General features: G+C 34.0%; 4 protein-coding genes and 1 long non-coding RNA gene across 10 annotated transcripts; 1 reads left to right on the top strand and 4 right to left on the bottom strand.

Moving 5' to 3' along the window:
• Window positions 1-1,325: 1,325 nt before the first annotated feature.
• Window positions 1,326-3,991, bottom strand: LOC126686311 (uncharacterized). The gene is made up of 3 exons (XR_007643893.2): window positions 3,717-3,991; window positions 2,691-2,775; window positions 1,326-1,850 (listed from the first exon to the last, which is right to left on the bottom strand). It is a non-coding gene; the product is annotated as an uncharacterized LOC126686311 (long non-coding RNA).
• A 6,508-nt stretch (window positions 3,992-10,499) lies between these two features.
• On the bottom strand, window positions 10,500-11,606 carry LOC126687052 (heavy metal-associated isoprenylated plant protein 4). Its single transcript, XM_050381405.2, has 4 exons — window positions 11,459-11,606; window positions 11,211-11,380; window positions 11,048-11,135; window positions 10,500-10,962 (listed from the first exon to the last, which is right to left on the bottom strand). Exons 1-4 carry the CDS (start codon window positions 11,559-11,561, stop codon window positions 10,685-10,687), a joined length of 639 nt encoding a protein of 212 aa, XP_050237362.1. The 5' UTR covers window positions 11,562-11,606; the 3' UTR covers window positions 10,500-10,684.
• Window positions 11,607-11,998: 392 nt separating this feature from the next.
• LOC126687055 (late embryogenesis abundant protein 6-like) lies at window positions 11,999-12,761 on the bottom strand. The gene is made up of 2 exons (XM_050381412.2): window positions 12,413-12,761; window positions 11,999-12,343 (listed from the first exon to the last, which is right to left on the bottom strand). The coding sequence occupies exons 1-2, from the start codon at window positions 12,488-12,490 to the stop codon at window positions 12,149-12,151; spliced, it is 273 nt and encodes a 90-aa protein (XP_050237369.1). The 5' UTR covers window positions 12,491-12,761; the 3' UTR covers window positions 11,999-12,148.
• Window positions 12,762-12,857: 96 nt separating this feature from the next.
• Window positions 12,858-16,219, bottom strand: LOC126687051 (uric acid degradation bifunctional protein TTL-like). 2 transcript variants are annotated; one of them, XM_050381403.2, is made up of 6 exons: window positions 16,107-16,219; window positions 15,843-15,993; window positions 15,614-15,754; window positions 15,421-15,522; window positions 14,332-14,485; window positions 12,858-13,486 (listed from the first exon to the last, which is right to left on the bottom strand). In XM_050381403.2, the coding sequence occupies exons 2-6, from the start codon at window positions 15,975-15,977 to the stop codon at window positions 13,062-13,064; spliced, it is 957 nt and encodes a 318-aa protein (XP_050237360.1). In that variant the 5' UTR covers window positions 15,978-15,993; window positions 16,107-16,219; the 3' UTR covers window positions 12,858-13,061. The 2 variants fall into 2 exon arrangements, with proteins under 2 accessions (XP_050237360.1, XP_050237359.1); XM_050381402.1 differs by lacking the exon at window positions 16,107-16,219 and having other exon boundaries at window positions 15,843-16,049.
• Window positions 16,220-18,705: 2,486 nt separating this feature from the next.
• On the top strand, window positions 18,706-22,944 carry LOC126687054 (uric acid degradation bifunctional protein TTL-like). 5 transcript variants are annotated; one of them, XM_050381411.2, is made up of 4 exons: window positions 18,706-18,846; window positions 18,886-19,105; window positions 22,031-22,092; window positions 22,789-22,944. In XM_050381411.2, exons 2-4 carry the CDS (start codon window positions 18,944-18,946, stop codon window positions 22,790-22,792), a joined length of 228 nt encoding a protein of 75 aa, XP_050237368.1. In that variant the 5' UTR covers window positions 18,706-18,846; window positions 18,886-18,943; the 3' UTR covers window positions 22,793-22,944. The 5 variants fall into 5 exon arrangements, 1 of the variants encoding a protein (XP_050237368.1); XR_008790949.1 differs by having other exon boundaries at window positions 18,713-18,846; window positions 18,955-19,105; window positions 22,789-22,926; XR_007644034.2 differs by lacking the exon at window positions 22,031-22,092 and having other exon boundaries at window positions 18,723-18,846; window positions 18,955-19,105; window positions 22,789-22,920.
• Window positions 22,945-23,880: the final 936 nt, after the last annotated feature.

Raw genomic sequence — 23,880 nt, 5'->3', positions numbered from 1 at the left:
TTTAAAGACAACAAATTTAATTTAACCATGCCTTGATTGAATTATCCAAATTCAATTTATACAATACCCTCTACTTACATCCATTAATTTCGATTAGTAATAATCGAGTTTTGATACCATATTTTTTTTCCTATCTTCGTTTACTCTAATCAAATATTAAGCGTTAAACGCGTATTATCCAGTTCTTCTCAATACTACTCGTGTCCCGTATTCTCTTCGGGTCTTTACGTTTTATTCTTTTCATTTTACACTTCTTACTTTCTCTCCGTCTTACCCTTTTGTAAGTACAATCATAGGTATCTCATCGACACCTCTTACTGCTCATCTTGATCGATTCCATAACGTTTTATTTATTATTTAGGCTCAATTCTTTTATTGGGATGCATTTCATCACATACGTTCACATTTTTATTATTGTCGCAGGGCTTTACATCGGAGTTCTCTTACAAAACAAAACAAAATTTCCAATCATCTTTGATTGGTTTGGCCGGCCATTTCAAACTTTTCATTTGATTTCAAATCGCTTTGAAAACTTTAGTATAATTGTGGCTCAGAGTGATGACATCTCTCATCACTAAAGAGTTGCTCGATAAAATCACGTTTTCTTTCATCGTTGTACAAATATGATACATGACCTATATTTTGAAAAAAAACATTTTTTGTACAAAAACTGTATGCATTGCTAACGTGATTATGATTGGCCATATGCAATGTCTGAGCACAATTGCACTGTTAAAAACATAATATCTTCATATCTTTTGCAAACCGTAAGTCCCTCCAGATTACACACTCTGCGACATTATTGGCTTTTATTATTTTTTTATTGGAGTTTATTATGATTTTGATATTGAAAGTTTTATCGTCTGCTAACACTTGCCTAAGTGTTTCGCAACCAAAACTATTCTTCTTCAACACTTTAAATCAAACATCCCACTCTATATCTTCTAATCTCCGTTTATCTTTACGATCCATCTTTTCGATCACATACTTGTATCTCGTAGCCCTTAGGCATACATATTGATTCTTCACAATGATCTTTGTTTGCTAATCACTTACCATCCTTCTCAATAAATAAAACGTAATATTAGGAATTACGTTTGACGATATATGTATTTTATGTGTTTTATGTATTTTTTGTTCAATTGTTATACTATAAACTATGCATAGGATAAATCCTAATAAACACAATTTATCATAATCTATTTCTATAGGCAATGCCTACACGATATACTATTTATTATATGCACACCATATCGATCAAACACAATTACGATCAATCATATAGCAAAACAAAGCAATTAACCATATGAAATATGCAACACACAACTTATACTATTCACGTGAACACGTGAATCAAATCTATCGCATATTAAAGCAAAACGACACAAACATTTCAATCAAACACATATAGTCAATAAGGCTCCACTCTATACGCTGCAGTAGTTCCTAGGTACTTAGGGTCAACAGACACTTTTCAAAGACTGGCAGTGGTAACTGGACCAACTGCTCTGATACCAACTTTGTCACGACCCAAAATCGAGGGCCGCGACCAGCGCTAGGGAATGGGAATTGTAGTTCCGAATCCCGTAGCAAGCCTGAAATTCACTATAAATTTTTCGCAATTATGTTATAACACGGAAGCATTTAATTATGAAAACATTACTAGCCATTTTATAAACACTGACTATGTATATCTAACATTGTTATAAACATTTTCCAAAACTATAATATTGTCCTAGGTCATGACTGGTCACACAATGTACTACTGCAGCGGTCGCGGAAGTCGGACTGTACATAGCTAAACAAACTTCCGGCAAATTGATGGACTTTTAGTCTCCAAGTCTAGGTACCTGAAATGTTTAAAAACCACGGGGTCAGCTTAAGCTGAGTGAGTTATACTTTACTTACCATATTATCAAAATAAGCATCGCATTTAAAACATTTTAAAATATATATATACAATCATATTTTCAAACAATTCCAACATATACAATCACAGCGATTGCAACCAATTCACTTAAGACAAGTATTTGATCCGATCGAAACCTTAATCTTAAACCCCTTAACCTCTCCTAATCCGTATCATATTCGAATCATATCGTCCGAGTGGCCGGATCCCGAGATAGTTCGACCGAGTTACCCGCTACCACGTGGCATAGTCCCGAGATAATTCAACCGAGTTACATCATGCCACTACTTAATCCCAAGTTGTGGGTCCCGAGATAGTTCAACCGAGTTACCCACCAGATACGGGTCCCGAGATAGTTCGACCGAGTTACCTCGTATCTGCCACAATTATAATCCTCCTTTCCGATACCCAAACATATTCCATTTCATAATTATAAATATGATCAACATTTAATGAGCTCATATCAAACGTATCTATGTACGAATATCTAGACTTTCATAAACACCGGTGATCACACGGCCTATTGACGCCCAATAGGTAGCTCGTTTCTTCGGATCATATACAAACTCACATTGGAAAATCATAAGCAAAGTAATACAATTCATATATCAAACAAGTCAACCTATAAACAACAATTCAAATATTATCCAAACCAACAAGAACAATTCAATCAAGTCAAACTATACAATTTATGCGATGCATTTAGTAATAATAATATTTATATAGTATATATATAAAATAGTTTTTAATACGATAATAAGAGTGAGTAAAATATACTCACTACTTGCTATTCCAATTCTTTTGCGATTCCCTTGTCTTGGCCGAACCCCTTAGCCAAAATCGTCAAGTCCGTAGTTTGTCGATGCCTATAGCACAATCACCACTAAATACGTTTAAATCTAATAAACGTATAAATAATATTCATAGACCTAATTTATAGTTTTAGGTCAATACCCTCTTTAATTTTATTTCAATCTTTAAGTTTGATATTCTTTTAATATTAACTTTAGCGTTTAAGCTTCAACGGTTTTATTTAAAACCGATAATGTATTTAATCATTTTAAATACGTATAACTTAAATTCAATTATTAAAATCTTTATCCAATATATTCTTGATGGTTATGTTAACCATAAACCACTTTAGCTTTTAAACCCGACCTTATGGCATTTTATGTAAACTACGCATTTTGCGTCAATTTTAAGCTTACGTGTTAAACGTAAAACGCTTAACTCATATCTCTATTTCTTAACAATTTAAATGTTTAAAATAGCCCTTGAACATATTATATCCATCCAATATCATTCAATAAAACCTTAGTCCCTTTTATCCATTTTCAAATATATTTTATGTCCAAACCACACTAGCTACGTAGCTTGACGTTTTCGTCAAAATTTCGCATCGTTTGGACCTCGGGAAAGGGTCGGATCAGCCCTTTCCCTTTCACCATCGCCCTCCCCTGTTTTATCAAGGGGGAGGGCTGTTTATGCTCTGGTGCAACGCACCAGAGCTGCTGCCCGTGGCAGCTCAACACCACCGTGTATTCAGCACGGTGGTGCGCCTGCTGGACTGCCATGTCCAGCAGGTCCGGGCATCACACCCACCTCCGGCCAGCCATCTCAAACCCTCACACACATATCACAAAACACAACTCTCATCTCATCTCCTATTGATCGATTAAACTCAGTTTTATCAAACAATTATATGCCAAAATCATCAATTCTAAGCTCAAATTCATCATCACCACTATTATCATCAAATCCCGAAAATTACAGCTCCTAACCCTAACTCCAAGTCGTGATTTTTTACCTTGATTTTCTGGGCTTGAATGATAGAGGACCTCGTGCTCGTTCCGTGGCCGCAAGAATCGATCAATTCCGAGTTAAAATGAGGGAGTTATGGCTATTTGAAATTTTTATGTGTTTAGGTTTCTAAGGTTGATGAAGATGGAGGTTGAGAGCTGAATTTGATATCTGAATATTCTGATTTTAAAAGTCAAATAATGGTCTTATATATTTATAACAAAAGTTACACTTTCATCCTTGAATTTGCCACCTCCTCACGATTTGATTCGTAACTTTATTTCGTCCAATTTAGTTCAAAAATCACTCAATCGTTAAATCTCGATAAATTTTGTATTATTTATGTCCAAATAAATAATACTCTTCCGCCAACTCACTATTTAGACTCCGCTAATCGATTTTGCCAAATTTTGGCTAAAACGCTTAATTTTCCAATTTGAGCGAAAACAACGATTTTCGTCACTTTGTCGTCCTTATTTTTCTTTTATGAATATTGATACCCAAATTATCAATATTATTTTCTTAATTACTGATTCCCGTCAATAATATATTTATTTAATATTTTTCGGGCAATAAAATTCCATTTTCTAATTTTTCGGGGACTTAATCTTACTTTTAATTCCAATTTTTCCTTCGTCCCGTTTAATTAATTTAGGCATTACAAATATTGAAATTCCTTCGCTAACTCCTTTTTCTAGTCGCTCTGACTATTAATTTAAATTGCGTTGCTCACTTCGGCAACGTCAAACGTACGGGGTATTACAGGATCCTTCTTTCCTTTCACTTTATATATATATATATATATATATATATATATATATATATATATATATATATATATATATATTGGCTAAATTGTACTTTGGTCCTTGAAACTTTTCAAAAGTTGCAATTTAGCTCAAAACCTATCCGCGTCCAAATTTCAAACGGTCTCCGCTTGACTCGAAACTTTTACCACAAATACTATAAATTATTTCGCGGACTTTGGCGAAATAATTGTCGTTACGGGATTTATAATTTATTTTATATTAATTTTCGAAGTTAAATCCTTAAATCCCGCTAACTAACTTATTAAAATTTATTCAAAATTCCCAATATAATTAAATTAAATTCTTCTCAATTTAATTTATCGGAATCTACGACACGTGGCACAACGTAATTATCTTAAAATATTTTGGGGTATTACATTGAGTATCTGTGTTGGTCTTATTGTTAATCCCAGTCAATGTGCTTTCATTCCGGGTAGAAGAATTATAGACAATGTTTTGCTTGCTCATAAATTAGTCCATGATTATCATTGTGATAAGGGTCTTGCTAGCTATGTCATGAAAGTTGACCTAAGGAAGGCCTATGATTCCATTGAGTGGGATTCTCTTGAAGAAGTGGTACTTGGTCTGCAACTCCCTAGAAGATTCAATTATTGGGTTATGCTTTGTGTGAGAACCCCTACCTATTCTGTGGCTATTAATGGAGCTTTATTTGGGTATTTCAAAGGTGAGAGGGTTCTAAGATAAGGAGACCCCCTATCCCCTGTTCTCTTTGTTTTAGTAATGGAGTACTTATCTAGATATTTGAGTTTTATTGGAAGAAGGAGTACGTTCAAGTTTCATAAAGGTTGCAAAAATTTGAAATTAAACCATCTTTGTTTTGCTGGCGATTTGTTTCTCTTTTGTCATGGAGATGCTCTATCTGTCAGTAGTATGAAGGAAGCTTTATCCCATTTTCAGGTAGTCTCTGGGCTGAATGTTAACAATGAAAAGAGTTCTATTTTCTTTTGTAATGTCTCTGATCAGAATAGGCAGATTATTTTGAATATCGTGGGCTTTGCTGAAGGGGATCTCCCTGTCAAGTACTTGTGCATGCCTCTTATTTCCAGAAGGCTCACAAAAGAAGACAGTCAAGTTTTAATCCAAAGAATTACCGGTCGTATTTCTTCATGGAATTTTAAATTCCTTTCATATGCGGGCAGGCTCCAGCTTATCAATTATGTGCTTATGAGTCTCCACTCCTATTGGTGCCAAATATTCATTCTTCCAAAGACTGTTACCCAAGAAATTGAAAAGATTTGGAGGTCTTTTCTCTGGAGAGGCAATTCTAATGGCAGGAAATATGGTGGCATCTCTTGGAAAGTTGTTTGTGGCAAAAAAAAGGAAGGTGGTCTGAGTATTAAAAAAGTAGACATGTGGAATAAACCTGTTGTCTTGAAGCAAGTCTGGTTCCTCCTTACTGATAAGTGCTCTTTATGGGCTATTTGGGTGATTCAAAATAAGCTGAAGAAGCTTAGTTATTGGGGCATTACTAAGCCTTATAAGGCATCCTGGAGTTGGAGAAATTTGGTGAAGATCAGGAGTTCGGCAAAGGAGCTTTTTGAGTCTAAAGTTGGGAATGGCAAAAACACTCTTTTCTGGTTCGATCCTTGGGTGAATGGGAAATCTATCTTAGAAGTTTTTACAGGAGTGGATATTATTGATGCGGATATCCCAAAAAATGCTAAAGTCTCTGATTTGTTTAGAAATGGCTCTTGATGCTATGGATGAGACCACTTTGCAAGCTTGGGACTTTTTACATAGCAATTTTACTTCCAATTGTGCTGAAGATGATAAAGTTCTATTCAAACCTGATAAGCATAAGAATTTTTCTATCAAAGCTGCTTGGGATAGTTTGGTTCCTACTACTCATCTTGTGTCTTGGTCTAATCTTATATGGAAAGCTCCTATTATCCCCATGCATAGTTTTATAACTTGGATGGCAATTCACAATGGTCTAAATACTAAAGATAAGTTATTCAGATGGGATTCCGTGGATAATCCAAATTGTGTCTTTTGCAATAGCTGCACTGAAACTGTTAAGCATCTTTTTTTTATTGTGTTTTCTCTGGTGATATCTGGAAGAGAGTTCTTGCTGCTTGCAGAGTTAATAGGCCTCCTCTTATTTGGTGCAGAGAGATCAGCTGGTTTTCCAGGAAGTATGGTGGCAGGAATGCTAGTAATAGAGTGAGGCGTATTGCTTTCTGTTCTTCTGTTTACTGTATCTGGTGTGAGAGGGACATAGTTATTTTCTCTGGTATTAGGCCTAGGGCAGATGATGTCTTTAAAAAGATTAGATTTTCTGTTTTTAGCAAATTTCAGCATAGATCTGATGGAGCTAATATTGATTGCTGGGTGTAATTAGATGATGGGTTTTGTGTCTATTGTAAGCAGTTTTATTCTCTTTATAAAAGTCTCTTTGGTTTGTTGGGAAAAAAAATAGTTATGTAATGTTTTGTTTATTTTCGTGAGAGGTTCTGCAAATCACGCAGAATGCCTGTTCCGTTTTAGGACATCATGAGTGGTTCAGTCAGTTTTCTGAGTACCTCACAGCTGCAACTGCTTTGGATAATTCCGCTGATCTTAAAAAAATAAGTTTAAAATAGGCCTAATAGTAATAATATTTTATCTTTCTGGGTTATTATAATTTTATCTAAAAGTTTTATTTTTTTGTTATAATAGTCTAATTTCAATATTTCGATGCATTTTAACCTTTTCTTTAATTAATAAAGTTGTTTTAATTTTTAGTTGAATTTATAAATTAACTCTGTAATGAGCAAATTATTTTTCAGAATTTCAAAATTTAACTTTTAATATTAAAAAAATAAGAGAATATTACAGGAAAAGGCTAAATCTGAGCCCAGTTTTCACGCGGTACAATTTTTCTTATGATGTTTACATCTTTCCATTTTTATTACTAAATTATATTTTTTCTTCGTTTATTTTCATCACCACGCTTTCTCTTCTATGCCTACACGTGTCCTGAAATTGCATATACTACATCAGTTCTTCTCCTCTCCACCGGCAGCAACAAAAATCACCTCACCTCCTCACCGGCAGCAACAAATTACGTCACTACAATATGACATATTCAACGGCAGACAACAAAAGGAGGTAACAACAACGGCGAAGAAGAAGTCGCAGATTCAGAGGAGGCGACGACGGTTGCTTCGCCGATGACATGTCTGGGTAATGTTTCTGAGATGGGTCACCACCATTATCGTGTGACTTGCTACTATCTCCCTCTTCGGAAGTCGGTCTATCAATGCCGCATCGGCGCCGAACGCGGAGTTGTCGGCGATGGCTCAGCTTGACGTTTTTCTAGTATGTCGGTTAGGTAGGGGTTCATCGGTGGGCAGGTCATGAGAACCGTCTCTAATTTTGTTTCTTATTTTTGGTTTTAATTGTAATTTTACATGAATAAAATTAATCAAAAATTGGAACTAAATCTCAAAAGGCCATGAAAAAGAGATAACAAGGTTCTTTTTAAGGTTAGGTTGCAGAGTGAGGTATAGTAAGAGGGTGAAGATGAGAGAAGGAAGAAGAAAGTGAAGTCAAAGAGCAATTGACCTCAAACCCTACACATTGATATAAACAAATTAATTGGAAATTATAATGGTAATGACTCTCTCTCAAAAAAAAATTTCTCTCCCTTCTCTCTAAACAACTTCCTCTCTACTTCATCTCTTAAAGGGTGGGAGGAGGTGATTTTCCGATCTCAATCGGAAATCGCCTCCTCTCCGCCCATAAAAGTTTAATCTTTTATAAACTTAAGCCTTATTTCAATAAATTTATCCGTTTAATAGCTTTTTCGGTGTGGATTTTAGTGTTTTTTTGCTTGAAAGTTTATGTTTTTATGTTTTTATGGTGTGTGTTTTTAGATCTATCAAGAATCTCAAGTGATTGTTCAAGCTTCATAGTCAATTTTTTGTAGATCTAAAATTTTTGGATGGGTATTGTTCTAACTTTTTAGAACTTCATTGAAGATGAGGATCGGAAATACTTAGCTTCAACGGATCAAGCGGTTTGCCGGTCAAATCGGAAGGACAAATCGAAGACCCGCTCCAACGGAACTTCACTCTTAAGTTCTTGTTCGGTCCTTTTATGCGGAATCGATGTTTAGATTTGCTTAATTTCGATTTATTTTTTGCTTGTATCTTGGGTTGTTTGTTAGTATTTTGGATCAAAATTGAAAGATCATATATTAACTTTGTTATATGACTTTCCAATGTAATTTACTCTTCATCAATGAATTCTATCTTTGGTAAAAAAAAAAAAAAAAAATAATTGGAGTAAATTAAAGTAATTAATTGATATTATAGCTGTGTTGTGATCTGAATTGGCAACACTCGCACTGAAAAACTTAAAACAAAGGTTAAAATCTCCACATAATACATATTTAATACATCTCGAAGACATATTTAATACATGTTCAAACATATGTTATACATATATACGATACATCTCCGCTACATATTTGATACATATACGATACATATGCGATCCATATTCGATAGTTCGAACCCTTTTTCTTGTTATTTAATAAATATATTTTTTATATATATTTGATACATTTCTGAGATGTATCAGAATTTTTTTATATATATTACATATATATTTTTCATACATATTTGAAATATTTCCGATACATAATTTATACATGATAGATACATTATTTACTAAATTTATACACGATATTTATATTTTTTAAATGTATTTAATAAATACATTGCTGATACATATTTTATACATGATAGATACAGTTTTTAAATATATATATAAAATATTTCCGATACATAATTTATACATGATAGATACATTATTTACTAAATTTATACACGATATATATATTTTTTTAAATGTATTTAATAAATACATTGCTGATACATACTCCCTTCGTCCCGTTTAAGAAGGGACAAATGAGTTTTGCACAAATATTAATAAAATAAGACAATATTTTATTTTGTCATGTCTACCCCTATTAATTAGTATGGTTTCTCCTAATAATAGAATAAATGTATTGTAAATTGAGTTGCATTTAATGCATATTGAAATAACTAAAGGGATAAAAGTGGAAGTTTACTATAAATTGGCACAAAAAAACACGATATGACATTTTTAGATGGGACAAATAAAAATGGGATATTTCCCTTCTTAAATGGGACGGAGGGAGTATTTTATACATGATAAATACAGTTTTTAAATGTATTAAACTGACACGTAATTTATACATGGTATATATATATATTTTTTTTATCACATAATTTATACATGATACATATTTTTTTTAAAATATATCTAATAGATACATATCTGATACATAATTATACATGATAAATATATTATTTATGCATCAGACTCGTGTTTGGTATGTATCGATAATGCATCAATTCATAAAATTATATCTTTGAAATTATACCGTTCGTGTAAACTTTTAACTTTAAAATTCAATATATTTGTATTTTTAAAAATTAAAATTAGTATTTATATTTTAAAAATTTATATAAATAATTTTTTGATGCATTTTAAATTAATATACAAATGAATTATTTATTTTGTTTTAAAAAAGAACAAAATAAATACTCTAAGGACTGACCCACGCATAATGTATGCGCGGGTCAATTAAACAGTGCACCTACTGGTGCATTGTTGGGTCAGTTTAAAGCGTGACACGCTGACGTCAGCGTGATGCGCTGACGTCAGCAAAGTACGTGCTGATGCAATATTTTGGAGAAAATTGGTACTGATTGAAAGCCTACCAACAAAACGTGTACCACATGAAATACTAAGCCTATTTTAGGATATTTATGTGATTTACTCAATAAATAAAAAGTAATGCTAAAATCTAATTATAAATTCTTTAACTTTTCGATGCTTGATGTTAAAAAACGAACTTGAAGTTAAAAATGACCGGAAAAGGCAAACGGAGTTAACATGTATCATATTGAGGTGAAAAATTGAGAAAAGTAAATTGATTAAAAAAATGGTTAAAATTATAATAAAATATTAAAATTAGACTATTATTTCAAAAATTTAAATTTTTGAATAAAATTACAACAACCCGCAGACGTTTGAATTTAATTTACCATTATATATATATATATATATATATATATATATATATATATATATATATATATATATATATATATATATATGAGGTTTCTAATTAAATGATAATGCAAGCATTAGGATTTTCATCACTAAACAACTGAGGAGCATAGACGTAATGATCAACAAAATACGGTATTGCCTTGAGTTCTACAATTTCAGCCGACTTCAAGGATTTCTCTTCTCTTTGTTCCTCTTTCTTCTCAGGTTTTGAGGTTACGATTTCTGCATGCTTCTGCACCTTCTTCCTAATGTAAGCTATCACTTTGTCAGATTCCATAATTCCTTCAACTATTAAAGTTTGTGTTTTCAAGTCTGTTTTCACACTATAAATACCTGCAAATGTGTTTCAAATTAAACCCAACACGGCAATCATTAAGCATTAGCAATTAGCAGTTAGCAGTTAGCTAGCTATGCTTACCTTTGTGCCTCAATAACATATTCTGCAGGTCAGCCTCGCATTTCCGGCAGTGCATGTTAACTTTTATTGACGTCTTGTGCACCGTTGCCTTCGAATATGAATAGAGACTCAGAAACGTAGCATCTTAATCATAATATAACAACAACAAAATTGCATGACTCACTTTGGTTTCCTCCACTTTCTTCTCAGCGATTTTGATGTTAAGTTGTGGTGGTATCAACTGGACCTTCTTCTTGCTCAATTTCTCTACCTTCTTATGAAATTCTATAACATCGATCACACCCTTAACCTTGATCTCAGATTTCTGAAAATCAACATCTACACTGCGAACTCCTGCTCAGAAAATACAAGTAGCCAATTCAAAAAACAAAAGTTTTCAAATATAGAAAAACAAGTTGAAAGGAACAGTACCTTGCATTCTCATGAGAGGCTTTTTGATATCTCGAGCACATTGTTGGCAGTGCAGGTTAACTTTGTACACCGCTGTAATATCAGTTCCATCTTTGGCTGCCATTCAAAGAAACAAACAACTCGTTGAGGCTTTACTTATATAATATATTCCTTGGTATTAATTACTTATTTATATGTTTATGCTGATTGTACGTAATTGTTTTGCTTAAGAAATCTACATTTCTTTTTTTGGTAAATCTACTCCAGGAATAAATGGTGCACTTTTTCAGCAGCATTGTTTTTCTAATCTACCTCATCCATCTCACAACATTGTTACCGTTCTCCACTCCAATACTGCAACCATAGCCAGGGAATTATTGTTCTACATTTTAATATTAACTATCATACATCTAACAACTTGATTGCAGGTGATTAGAACTACGTATAATTATCATTTGACTTCCATGCAAACTCGATAAATAAAAAGAAATTGAACACTCTACATATATATTAAATATTAATCGTCTATCAGCCTTTGTTCAAACACCTTAAAAGAGACAGTTAATCCATTCAAAAATAGACTACTATTATTGATTTTGAAGTACATAAATCTATAGATTTACATATAGCAAACAAGATGTACATTAATCGCGCATGGGATGGGATTACAATAATGAATTCAGTAGCACTGACAAATTTGAAGCTAGCAGGTTATATAATTGATCCTGTGGGAGTGGTGGTGGTAGAGGGAGCTCCGGTAGCACCAGTGTCATTGTGTTTTGCAATTTCCTTGTGAGCCTTCTCCCCAGCCTTTGCGACATGAAGCTCCATTTCGGCTTCAGCCTCCCTCGCCATTCGAACCTCATGAGCAATTTCCACCCTTGCTTTTGCCAATTCTTTCTCGCCCTGCGCGCATCAGCTAATTTTAAAATCTATATATTTATTTAGAAGTTCTCTACCTAGCTACTTAATTACCTTTTCCTCGGCCTTGGCGTCTGCCTTGGCCTTGCGCATTGCGCTCATGTCGTGGAGTTTTTCCTTGACAGCCTGCATTCTAGTTTCACGCTATGATCTCCTTTAATTCCACTGTAAAATAACCGAGAGAATGTATGTGTGTATGTACGTAGAATGTTTGTGATGAAAAATCTATGGACATATATATACACACACATTAGAGAAGGAGACAGAAAAGCAAGATCTAGTTTCCCCTTCATATTATTATTGACAGGTGTCGCATCTGTGGGACTTCAACATCAAACTTGTGGTTCAGTGCCTCGCATGTTTTGCGTTTAGTCCGATTCTTCTGTTGAACATTAGCATACAAGATTTATAGGCTTGTAAATGAGTACCAAATATCTTTTGCGTGGATGATAGGTATTATAATAAGCCAATTGGAGAAAACAATATACCAAAATATAAATTTATGGCAAACCTCAAGCGAAGGGGATGGACTATAAATATACTTGTTAGTTGTTATCCAATAATAAATGTCACACCTTCTGCTAATAAACACAACCCTCAACTATCCGGATGACAATACACTTTTAAAAACAATTGTATGATGAATTAATTATTTCACGCATACATAATGGAGAAATTGCACAAAAACTACATCAAAAAGACTCTAGCTGCCTCGGTATGTAGTGAATGAGAAGGGTGAAAATAGTAAAGGAACATGGAAATGTTCCGTATTCTGCGACTCCCTGATTTCAAATACAATAGAAACATACGGAAAGAACCCAGATGGACTATACTTCCCTGTATTGAAACTAATTCTGTATATTCCAGGATTCACAGCATCAACAATCTTCATCAATTGACCACTTCGCCCATCCGCATCTGTACTTGAACGCCCCTGAAATGCCCAACCATCTCCGTTCATCTCACCAAACAACGGACGAGCCTGAATGCCCTTCCACATCTCTAAAAGCACCTCAACACCAGCAGCTGGACAGCCCCGAGATATATCTAAGACATGAGTTGTAATAGGTGGACGACTTCGAGTTGGAATTTGAGATGCCACTCCAGATGAAGAATTGAGATCAGCAGCTAAATGTCCACCAATAAGGTCATATAGTCAGTAATTTGTGCAAGTAATAGATAACAAATCAAATCCTATGTGAAAGAAACTCTAGCAAATACTTTCAGTGAACGAAACTCATGAATGGATAATAATCAAAGAAGTCAAGAAAAAATTGGAAGTTGCAGAAATGTATTTGGCAATAAGCGAGAACTTATAAGCACTTCTTTTTTCTCCCCATTGTTATCTATAAAACAATTCATGCTATATAACACTCTTTTACCTAATACAAGAGGTGTTCCAAATTTATGGTTGCCATATGCCGCTTGCTGGAATATCAGCAGTTGCAAACTATCTCATGTGTTTCATCTCTACGGGCCTTAGATTGTTAATTACAGAGCGCATATAAATCAGATACTCAATGAACAGCATATTAAACCAAAAAGGCTAAACCCATCATAAAGTTCCTATACTATTAGCTTTTATTTCACTTGGTCCTTACCGAACTTTTAACATTTAACTAGTCCTTTCACTATTTAATTTGTACACTTATGGTCCTTTTATGGATGGAACTACAAAAAAAACGCTGTTGTTTCAATTGCATGAAACAATGACGTTTTATGCCTAAAAGGACCACATGTGTAGAAAATAAATAGTTAAAGGATTGTAAAAAATTTGCCAAGGACCAAGTGAAATAAAAAGCAATTGTACAAGGATTTTAGGATGGATTTAGCCAACCAAAAAAAGTACTTCCTAAGACAAAAATGAACAAAAAACAAAGAAAAACTTGAAAATTTCCCCTATGAGCCTGTCAATTCAAGAAATAGAAAGGTATCGCACTGGCCTCTTATAAAGTATTAACAAAAATAAACACCTAATTTTGTTGCAAACTCTGTTAGACACTGGCTGCTAGTTGATACAGCTTTAGATTTAGCTGAGAAGAGCTTCTGGAGGCGTAATTCTGTGATTCTCATTTGTTCTTGAGCAGCAATCTCAAGTTCAACTATGGGCTTATTTTCATACCGTCTCTGTGTATGACAAAATAAAAAATAACTTAGTTAAAGGAAGGGACTGGAGAAACAAGATCAAAGTTGCAATGTAGGAGAAAAAGAATAGACAAAAGTGCTCAAAAAATAATAACTCTCCATTTAGTTGTGTATATGGTTGACTTCTAAGTGATGATTCTACTCAAAGAGGAAAGGGCGTCTATGTTATCTTCCCCCCTCCACGAGTGGTATGCCGTATGCATAAGACGTACATATCCCCAACTCAAAGAGGATCATAAAACTAACCCATAGGGATGTGAAAATATAGGTACACTAAATATACTAAATGAAATGTAAAGAGGGACAGTACGTAGTTCATGTGTAGCCTTTCTAATTTCTACATTGTTTTTTTTTTCTTTATTATAATTTAAAATCAAGTATTGGACTAGCATTCTGTGTTCATTGAGGTGCATCAAGCCGGTTTCTCCTGTTTTAGGTATTAATTGGGATCGTTATCAGTAGAAAGTAGAGGCAGGAGACAATGAATTTGATCGTCCTTCTTAGGGAGGCAAAAATGAGGATCAGCAGTTGGGAATGACTTCCTTTACCTACCCTGTACTGTTGTCGTCTATGTTTGGGTAAAAGCAGTAAAGAGTAACAACAAGAGTACAAAATCAAGTTTAATTCTTGCCTTTTCACAAAACATGCTTCCTAGAAAACCAAAGTAAATTATCAAATGGAAAATAACACTAATCGCTAAATTAACCAAACATTATTTCTGAAAGAAAACATAGGCAATCATGCCAAAAGGAAACTAATAAGTACTCACCAGCATGATAAGCAAAAAAGCCCCCTCATCGAGATCTCAATGAGATAGGTATAAGTAAAACATGCAGAATGCAGTAAAGATACATGGCTAGCCTTGTAGAAACAAAGTGAGTGGTAAATGCATGCGTACGAACTAAAAGAAACGATACCTTCAATTCAGCAAGTATTTCAGAAGTAGTCCGCCCAGAAGCACATATAAGAAACACAAAACCAAATTTTTGCTTATACCGACCATTCCAGTCGGAGAGTTCCTGCAAAGGCAAATAGCTGGCGCTTGAAACCAAACCATACATATCTCCTCTCATGTTAAACACCATTGGATAAAAAAAAATCTAATCTAACCTGGGAACTGGAACCTGTAGCAGTTGCTAAAGCAGTGGATTGCTCTCCCTTACTGAACTCAGCAGCAGTGTGAGAAGCGGAAGGCGACTGGCCGATCTGAGGATGAGATGCGAATGCCTCCAGCCAACCATACACATCCACCTTTGTTTTTAATTTCATAGCAGAAACAATGAGGCCTTTTTATTAAAAATAAATTTGTAATAATAGATAAAAATGAAGGAAAAAAGACCTTGTTGAACCAGATATTTGTGGCGGCGGCTACGGCTTGTTCGGGGGAAGTAAAAGGGGAGGCTAATGTCATTTCTTTAGCAAATTTAGTGCTCCCGCAGCATGCCATCAAATCCTTCTCCTCAAACATCATCATTTTTTCCTTTGAGGTACTGATTTCCATTATTTATTTCAAAATAAAAAAACTGGAACTGAACTGGAACTGAAACTGAAATTGAAATTGAAACTGAAACTGAAACTGAAACTGAAAGACCGGGTTACTTACCTCCAACTATCTGCTGTTTTCTAACACAAAATAAACAATTCTGTTCTCCAACACAAAAATAAACCACTGCCACTCTTGTTTTCTTATTAATTCTTCTTCTAATCGATCAAGTGTTGGTAAAGGTTAAAACTACCCTCAAGCTTTTTCAAAATTACAAATATAATATAAAATACACCATTAATGATTTATTTATTTTTAAACACACATTAAGGTAGCATTTGGTTCAATAATAAATACCGTGTATTTTACTTTTGACATGATTTATTGTATTTTATATTATAAAAATTAAGTACACATTTATTTCAAATGAAATATTCAAAATTGAATATCATATTTGATGCAATTCTGAATTTAATTTGATACATATATATACATATATATATATATATATATATATATATATATACATACATACATATATATATATACATACATATATTATATCATAATTCACAATTTTATTTGTGGTAAAAGTTTCGGGTCGATCGGAGACCTTTTAAAATTTGGATGCGGATGCATTTTGGGCTAAAGTGTAATTTTTGAAAAAGAGAAATTGGCGTGGTTATGGTTCTGGATGCTTCTCATCCAAAGCTGATCATATATATATATATGGGGCTAAATGTCTCTTTTGGTCCCTCACTTCTTTTGTTTAAACCGTTTCTCTTTTAAATTTTCTATTTTAACTTAACGTTTAATTATTTACTTCAACTCAATTACGTACGTATTATTTATATCCAAATAAATTATACGATTCTAAAATTATTATTTTCTGTCAAAAATCTTCTAATTTCCATTCTCGAGGCTTAATTGGCTAATTTTCACTTTAGTCCTTAAACTTTTCAAAAATTATACTTTAGCCCAAAATGCATCCGCGTCCAAATTTTAAAAGGTCTCCGATCGACCCGAAACTTTTACCACAAATACTACGAAACATTTCGCGGACCTTGGCGAAATAATTTCCATTTTCGGGACTTAACTGGTTAAATTATCACTTTAGTCCCTGAACTCTACTTTGGGACTTTTCTTGATATTTTTCCTTTCTAATTCCAACTTTAGAACTGAAATATAATATTAAATCTCTCGCAACAATCCTTTCGAAACCGTCCTGCTAAAATTTTATATTTATCTTAATTTCTCGGAAATCCTTCTGATATCGCTACTCCGGCGACTCAACACTGGACACGTGGTCCAATTAGACAATTTAATCATTTGGGGTATTACACTGCTCTATCACGGGCTTCTCTGTTTCCTGGGCTCTGCTCGCTCGTCTACGTTTCGATCCAATGCAGGCAAGACATATCTCGTTGAATCAGTCTTTTTCGCCATATCGCGTATAACGAGACTCCAATTATCGCCCATGTATGATCCATACTAGATCTGACTAACGGCCTATCTTACCTCCTCTACGTTCTTAACAGCCCATCTTTGTCTCAGTAGATTAAACGTTTAGAAATTTTAGAACTGCCATGAAAATATTATTAGTGGCTGCAAAAAAATTTAATATAAATGTATTCAATAAAATTAATTTCAACTTCACATATGTTTTAGATTATATGTATGTATTTGAATAAAATCAATGTATGTGTTATTTGATACAAACATTAAAGTTAGATGCTTATTTATAATTATATATTTCCTATTTGTCATGCCAATTTAGATAGAGTCAATCATTTACTATATGCATGTTTGTAGTATTTCCAATATTATCCAGCACTTACAACATTTCTGTTTGCCATTATTTTTTGATTGTATGTGAATGAGATGAGTATCTTTTATTGCATGTAAAACATGATACATATTTACCTATAATATACCAGTAAATCAATAAAAGGCAAGTCTCTTGAGTTGTATGTATCTACAATTCCGAATCATTCGGTCTGATGCACGACGATACATGCATCAATAAGCAAGTGCGATTTTCTAATCGGTAAAAGATTTTTAGTACGATTAGGTGACGACCCCGTTCCAATTTTTATCAACACTATTGCCATAAACTTGATCGAATTGACACCCCCACACCCCTTCCCGCTTTCAGGTAAATAAAACTAGAATGAAAGCCCTTCACATATATCATAAATTTTTTAATTGCTGCATACTACTTGACAAATGACAACAAATATTTACAGTGATGTATATAACTTGACTATTAGCATACATATAATTATGTTTTAGCAGCAATCAAATTTTAGCTACAAAGTTATTGCTACTAGCATTTCTTATATTGTGACTTAGTTGATAACAGTAAAAATAAACGTGAGGACCAAAATCAATGGAAACAAAAATAAATAATCAAAATTGTTTGATTTTCAAATAAGAGAAATAAAATTGTGAATTATGATATATATATATATATATATATATGTATATATCAATATATGTATCAAATTAAATTCAGAATTGCATCAAATATGATATTCAATTTTGAATATTTCATTTGAAATAAATGTGTACTTAATTTTTGTAATATAAAATACAATAAATCATGTCAAAAGTAAAATACACGGTATTTATTATTGAACCAAATGCTACCTTAATGTGTGTTTAAAAATAAATAAATCATTAATGGTGTATTTTATATTATATTTGTAATTTTGAAAAAGCTTGAGGGTAGTTTTAACCTTTACCAACACTTGATCGATTAGAAGAAGAATTAATAAGAAAACAAGAGTGGCAGTGGTTTATTTTTGTGTTGGAGAACAGAATTGTTTATTTTGTGTTAGAAAACAGCAGATAGTTGGAGGTAAGTAACCCGGTCTTTCAGTTTCAGTTTCAGTTTCAGTTTCAGTTTCAGTTTCAGTTCCAGTTCCAGTTCCAGTTTTTTTATTTTGAAATAAATAATGGAAATCAGTACCTCAAAGGAAAAAATGATGATGTTTGAGGAGAAGGATTTGATGGCATGCTGCGGGAGCACTAAATTTGCTAAAGAAATGACATTAGCCTCCCCTTTTACTTCCCCCGAACAAGCCGTAGCCGCCGCCACAAATATCTGGTTCAACAAGGTCTTTTTTCCTTCATTTTTATCTATTATTACAAATTTATTTTTAATAAAAAGGCCTCATTGTTTCTGCTATGAAATTAAAAACAAAGGTGGATGTGTATGGTTGGCTGGAGGCATTATAGTGTTTTAAACTTAGATTAAGTGTTATTAACGCGTTTGGAGCATTTTCACGCCAGAAGCACGAGCGTGCACCCGGAAGCACGAGCGTGCACCGCAATGCACGAGCGTGCACCCGGACCCTTGTTTTCTCGATCGTGTTGTTTTGATACCCGTTTTGTGTTCGCATGTCGAGGTTGAATCGATTGATTATCAAATTATTGAATTGTTAACCTAATAAGGTTAAACGTGAACTGAGTTAGAAAGAGAAACGATTCATAAACGAGTTAGAACCCGTTTATCGAAATGTACGCGTGAGAAGTATGATGATTAATAAGAGTAATGTGTCGTGTCTCGAGTTTAGAGTCAATCCTAGAATAGGACTCTGACATGAGTCAATTAATTTGAAATAGTTTTAGATCCGGCGAGGCAAGGAGCCGCTAGACCAGGAGCTCGGGAAGCTAGACGTTTCTGAGCACCGGAGTGTTTTTGGATAAGCGGTCACTGTGAGTTTATATGATTTACTTTTAAAGTATTTACATAAATAAATATTTGATATTGCTTTATATTTGAATCGAATGCTTTCAATGCAATGTTTTGATATGAATATGCATGATATGATTATGAACATGAATGATTTGATATGCATGATATGATTATGATTATGTTTGAAATCAGTTTTGATCTGATATAACTGTGAATTTGATTATTGTAATACTCCAACATATTTAAGTATTTAATTGGATCATGTGTCCAGTTCTGATTCGCCAGGGTGGCGATATCGGAAATAAATTTCAAGAAATTAAAGTAAATAAGTCTTTAGTAGGTCGGTCTTTGAAAAGTAATTATGCGGAATTTAATATTTTAATCCAATTCTAAAGTTGGAAATTAAATTAAAAGGAAAAATGTCAAGAAAAGTCCCAAACTAGAGTTCAAGGACTAAAGTGGTAATTTAACCAGTTAAGTCCCGGAAAAGGAAATTATTTCGCCAAGGTCCGCGAAATATTTTATAGTACATGTGGTAAAAGTTTTGGACGCGGATGCGTTTTGGGCTAAATTGCAACTTTTGAAAAGTTTAAGGACCAAAGTGCAAATTAGCCAATTAAATGTTGAGGGTAGTAATTTAAAGATTGTTGACGGGAAATAATAATTTTGGCTTAGTATTATTTATATGGATATAAATAATACGTAAGTAATCGAGTTAAAAGGATAATTTAACCATTTGGTTAAATTAGAAAGTTTAAAAGAGAAATGGTTAAAGTTACAGAATTGAAGGATTAAACTGGCTAATTAGCCAAGCTATAAGTAAAGGAAATGAAGGAATCAGATGAGCGAAAGAAGGTTATAGAAAGAACGAGAGAAATTCGACGATCGATTACGATCCGTCGCCGTTTCGCCGTTTCTTGTCCAAATCGAGCGTTCTTTATATCGATTTTCTCAGAATTCGATTCTCTATCGATTTTAAGCTTCAAATCGAGGTAAGCTCGGCGTTTTTGTTGCGAGAATTAGTAAATAAGGGTTGTTTCATTTTAACGAATTAAACGAATTATAATCGCGTTTCTAGTATCGTTTTTGATGAATTTGGAATTGAATTCGTGTTGAAATGAGATGGGGGCATGTCAGAATCAAGATTAGGCATGTCGGGATTGGCCGAAGACGGATTTCGGATCGTGCGAAAGCACGGTGTGCGAACGCACACAACCTCTCGTGCGCTCGCACAACCCTCGAACCTATCTAATTAGGCGTTTTCGCCCCATTAGGACCTAGATTTCCGACTTCAAGTACGTCGAACATTAAAAGTGAATCACGGACCCCGAAAACGAGAAATTTGGATATCGAACATAACGTGTTCGATTAGGGTTTTGAGATATAAGAAACCTAAGACTAAGAATCGATGAATAAGAGATATAACGAATATCTCGACTAAGTATTAGAATACTATTAAAGTTAAGAATCGTATTTGAAATACGATTATATTAATCTGAGTTTATAACTTAGAGTATTAGTACAAGGTTTACGTTTATGAATTAAACGTACGTATGATGTGAATAGGAAATGGATGTATCGACGAGCTACCAGGCCGATGAACTGAAATAGCTAAGGGATCAAACGACGCATGGAGCTCGTGTTCATGGGATCTTTATATTATTTCGGAAAGCGGTCACTGTGAGTGGCAATTTACTTTCGCGTATTATTATTATAAAAGTTATTTTCATATATTATGAATATTATTATTATTATATCTCATTTATATGATTTGCTCGTATGAGATATTATGTTCGATGAATTGGATTATATGAATGTTGTTATATTCATTGTTTTGAATATGAATATCTAGTGTGCGATCTGAAGAAACCAACTACCTATTGGGTGTCAATAGACTGTGTGATCACCAGTATTTGATTCAGTCTAGCGTGTCTAGATTGTCTATGAGATTACAAAATGCGCATACGATATGAATGCGATACGAGTGAGAACTCGGTTATGGTGTAACCTGAGCCCCGTATCTAATGGGTTGGACCCACCAGTGAGTTGGACTCACACTTTGAGATTAAGAAATTGGTCGCGGCTGACGTGGTTGAGTGTGAACACTCCCGGGTCGGACCATTTGGATCAGTTTGATTCAAATATTCAGAACAAGATAAGTTAAGAGTTTGAGATTAGGGTTTCGGTCGGATCAGTTATTTGTGAATGTTATGTCATTTTCATATTATGTTGAGATAGATATATATGTTTGAGTATGCGATGTGTATTTTGATAATACCGATAATAAGTTGCATACTCACTCAGTATTTTCCCAAATACTGACCCCTTACTCTGATGTTTTCAGGTAGCCGGAGTCGGATTAGACAAACCATCTCCATTGTGCCAGAAATTGTTGGACTTGCACAAGTATGAAATCCTAGAGCTGCAGTAGTCAGTAGACGTTAATAGAAGATTTATGAAATGATTTCAAACAGCTAACTTTTAATATAAACATGGATATGATATTTTAATATCTATAATTATATTATTTAAAAGAGTTTTTTGAAAATGTTTTATATACCATATTATACTTTTAATTGCGAAAAATTATTAGTAGTTTTAGGCTTGCTACGGGTTTCGGAGCTACCACTCCCATTCCCTAGCGCCGGTCTCGACTCAATAATTTGAGTCGTGACAATTATGAATGTAAATTTCGAAGTTGGACAATGAAATTGATACGAGTGAGAGTGAGCACTCGATTACGGTGTAACCTAGAGTCCCCGTATCTAGTGGGTTGGACCCACCAGTGAGTTGGACTCACAACTTTGAGATATGAATTCGATACGAGTGAGCAATCGGTTATGGTGTAACCTGAAGTCCCCGTATCTAGTGGGTTGGACCCACCAGTGAGTTGGACTCACAACTTTGTGATTATATGATTTGATTGAATGATATATGATTAGCATATTAGAGGATTAGTATTTCAATCGGACCCTGTACTTAACTGCGTGAGGTTTGAATGCTATTGCATTGTTTTATGTTTTAATTGAATACTTTTTAGTAATTATATGAACTCACTCAGTATTTCCCAAAATACTGACCCCTCACAGTGTTTTGTTTCAGGTAATCGAAGTCGGATCAGACAGACCATCTCCTTTGTGTTGGAAGTCTTCTGACTTGCACAAAATCCAAGTCCTTAGAGCTGCAGTAGTCAGTAGGTGTCAGTGTTAAATTAAAGACGTAATTTCAAACTGTATTTTGTATAATAAACTCTGATATTATTTTATAAATAAGTTGTTTATAACGATGAAATGTTATCCGTTTGAATTCGATACCAATTGCCTAGAGAGGAATTGGTTATGGTTGTGAATAAAAACAGGGCAGTGCTGGATATGAGATATCGCGTTGTATGACCCTGGTTTCTAAGTATTGTTTCGCAAACGTTTTCAGGAAAAGAATACGGTATTTTGATAATTGCAATTATAATACTTAAAGAAGATTTCTGAAAATGTATTTTATATAATGATATGTTATAATTACGAAAAATGTATAGTGGTTTAGGCTTGCTACGGGATTTGAAGCTACCACTCCCATTCCCTAGCGCCGGTCGCGGCTCAATAATTTGGGTCGTGACAAGCAGTCGACTAAAAGTAGAACTGAGAGAAAGCGACCTCTCTCGGGAAACATGGTCAAATTTCTCTTCTTTCTTTTTGATTTCGGGTTTCTTTATTTTTTTTCAAGGGCCCAAAACGCTAAAAGGGAGAAGAAAACCGAACCTCTAATCGACCTAGACACATAAAGAATTCTCGGCGTCGAAAGAGATTTGATATTCCGTAAGTAACTCAGTGAGTGCTTTTTAAGAAGGGGGGCTTGGCTTGGAAAAATAAAATGAAATACGAACAACCGCGCTTGTCGTAATAGATCGACTTTCATGCTAGTTCTTGCTCCAGTATGAAAGTTCCATTTCAGGGGAGGACGACGTACTATGATACGCACGCTGAGGATCCGTTGAGAGTTTCTGTTGTCTCGCTGGGGAACTGTACGATCCTTTGGTGTCATTGACATAAGGGATGTTGTTTCTCGTCTATCTCTTTCTATTTCGGATCAGGCAATCCATGCTCTTATATTGAGTTTCCCAGAACTTTAAGCAGGCAGAGGCTACTGCAAAGCAATCCTTATTAGTGAGGAAGTGTGAGAGATCAAATTAATAATAGA

Source organism: Mercurialis annua, linkage group LG6 (genome assembly GCF_937616625.2).
Source record: "Mercurialis annua linkage group LG6, ddMerAnnu1.2, whole genome shotgun sequence".
Classification (NCBI taxonomy): domain Eukaryota; kingdom Viridiplantae; phylum Streptophyta; class Magnoliopsida; order Malpighiales; family Euphorbiaceae; genus Mercurialis; species Mercurialis annua.
The sequence above is the reverse complement of the archived record's forward strand: the minus strand, read 5'-3'. Positions and strand labels throughout refer to the sequence as shown.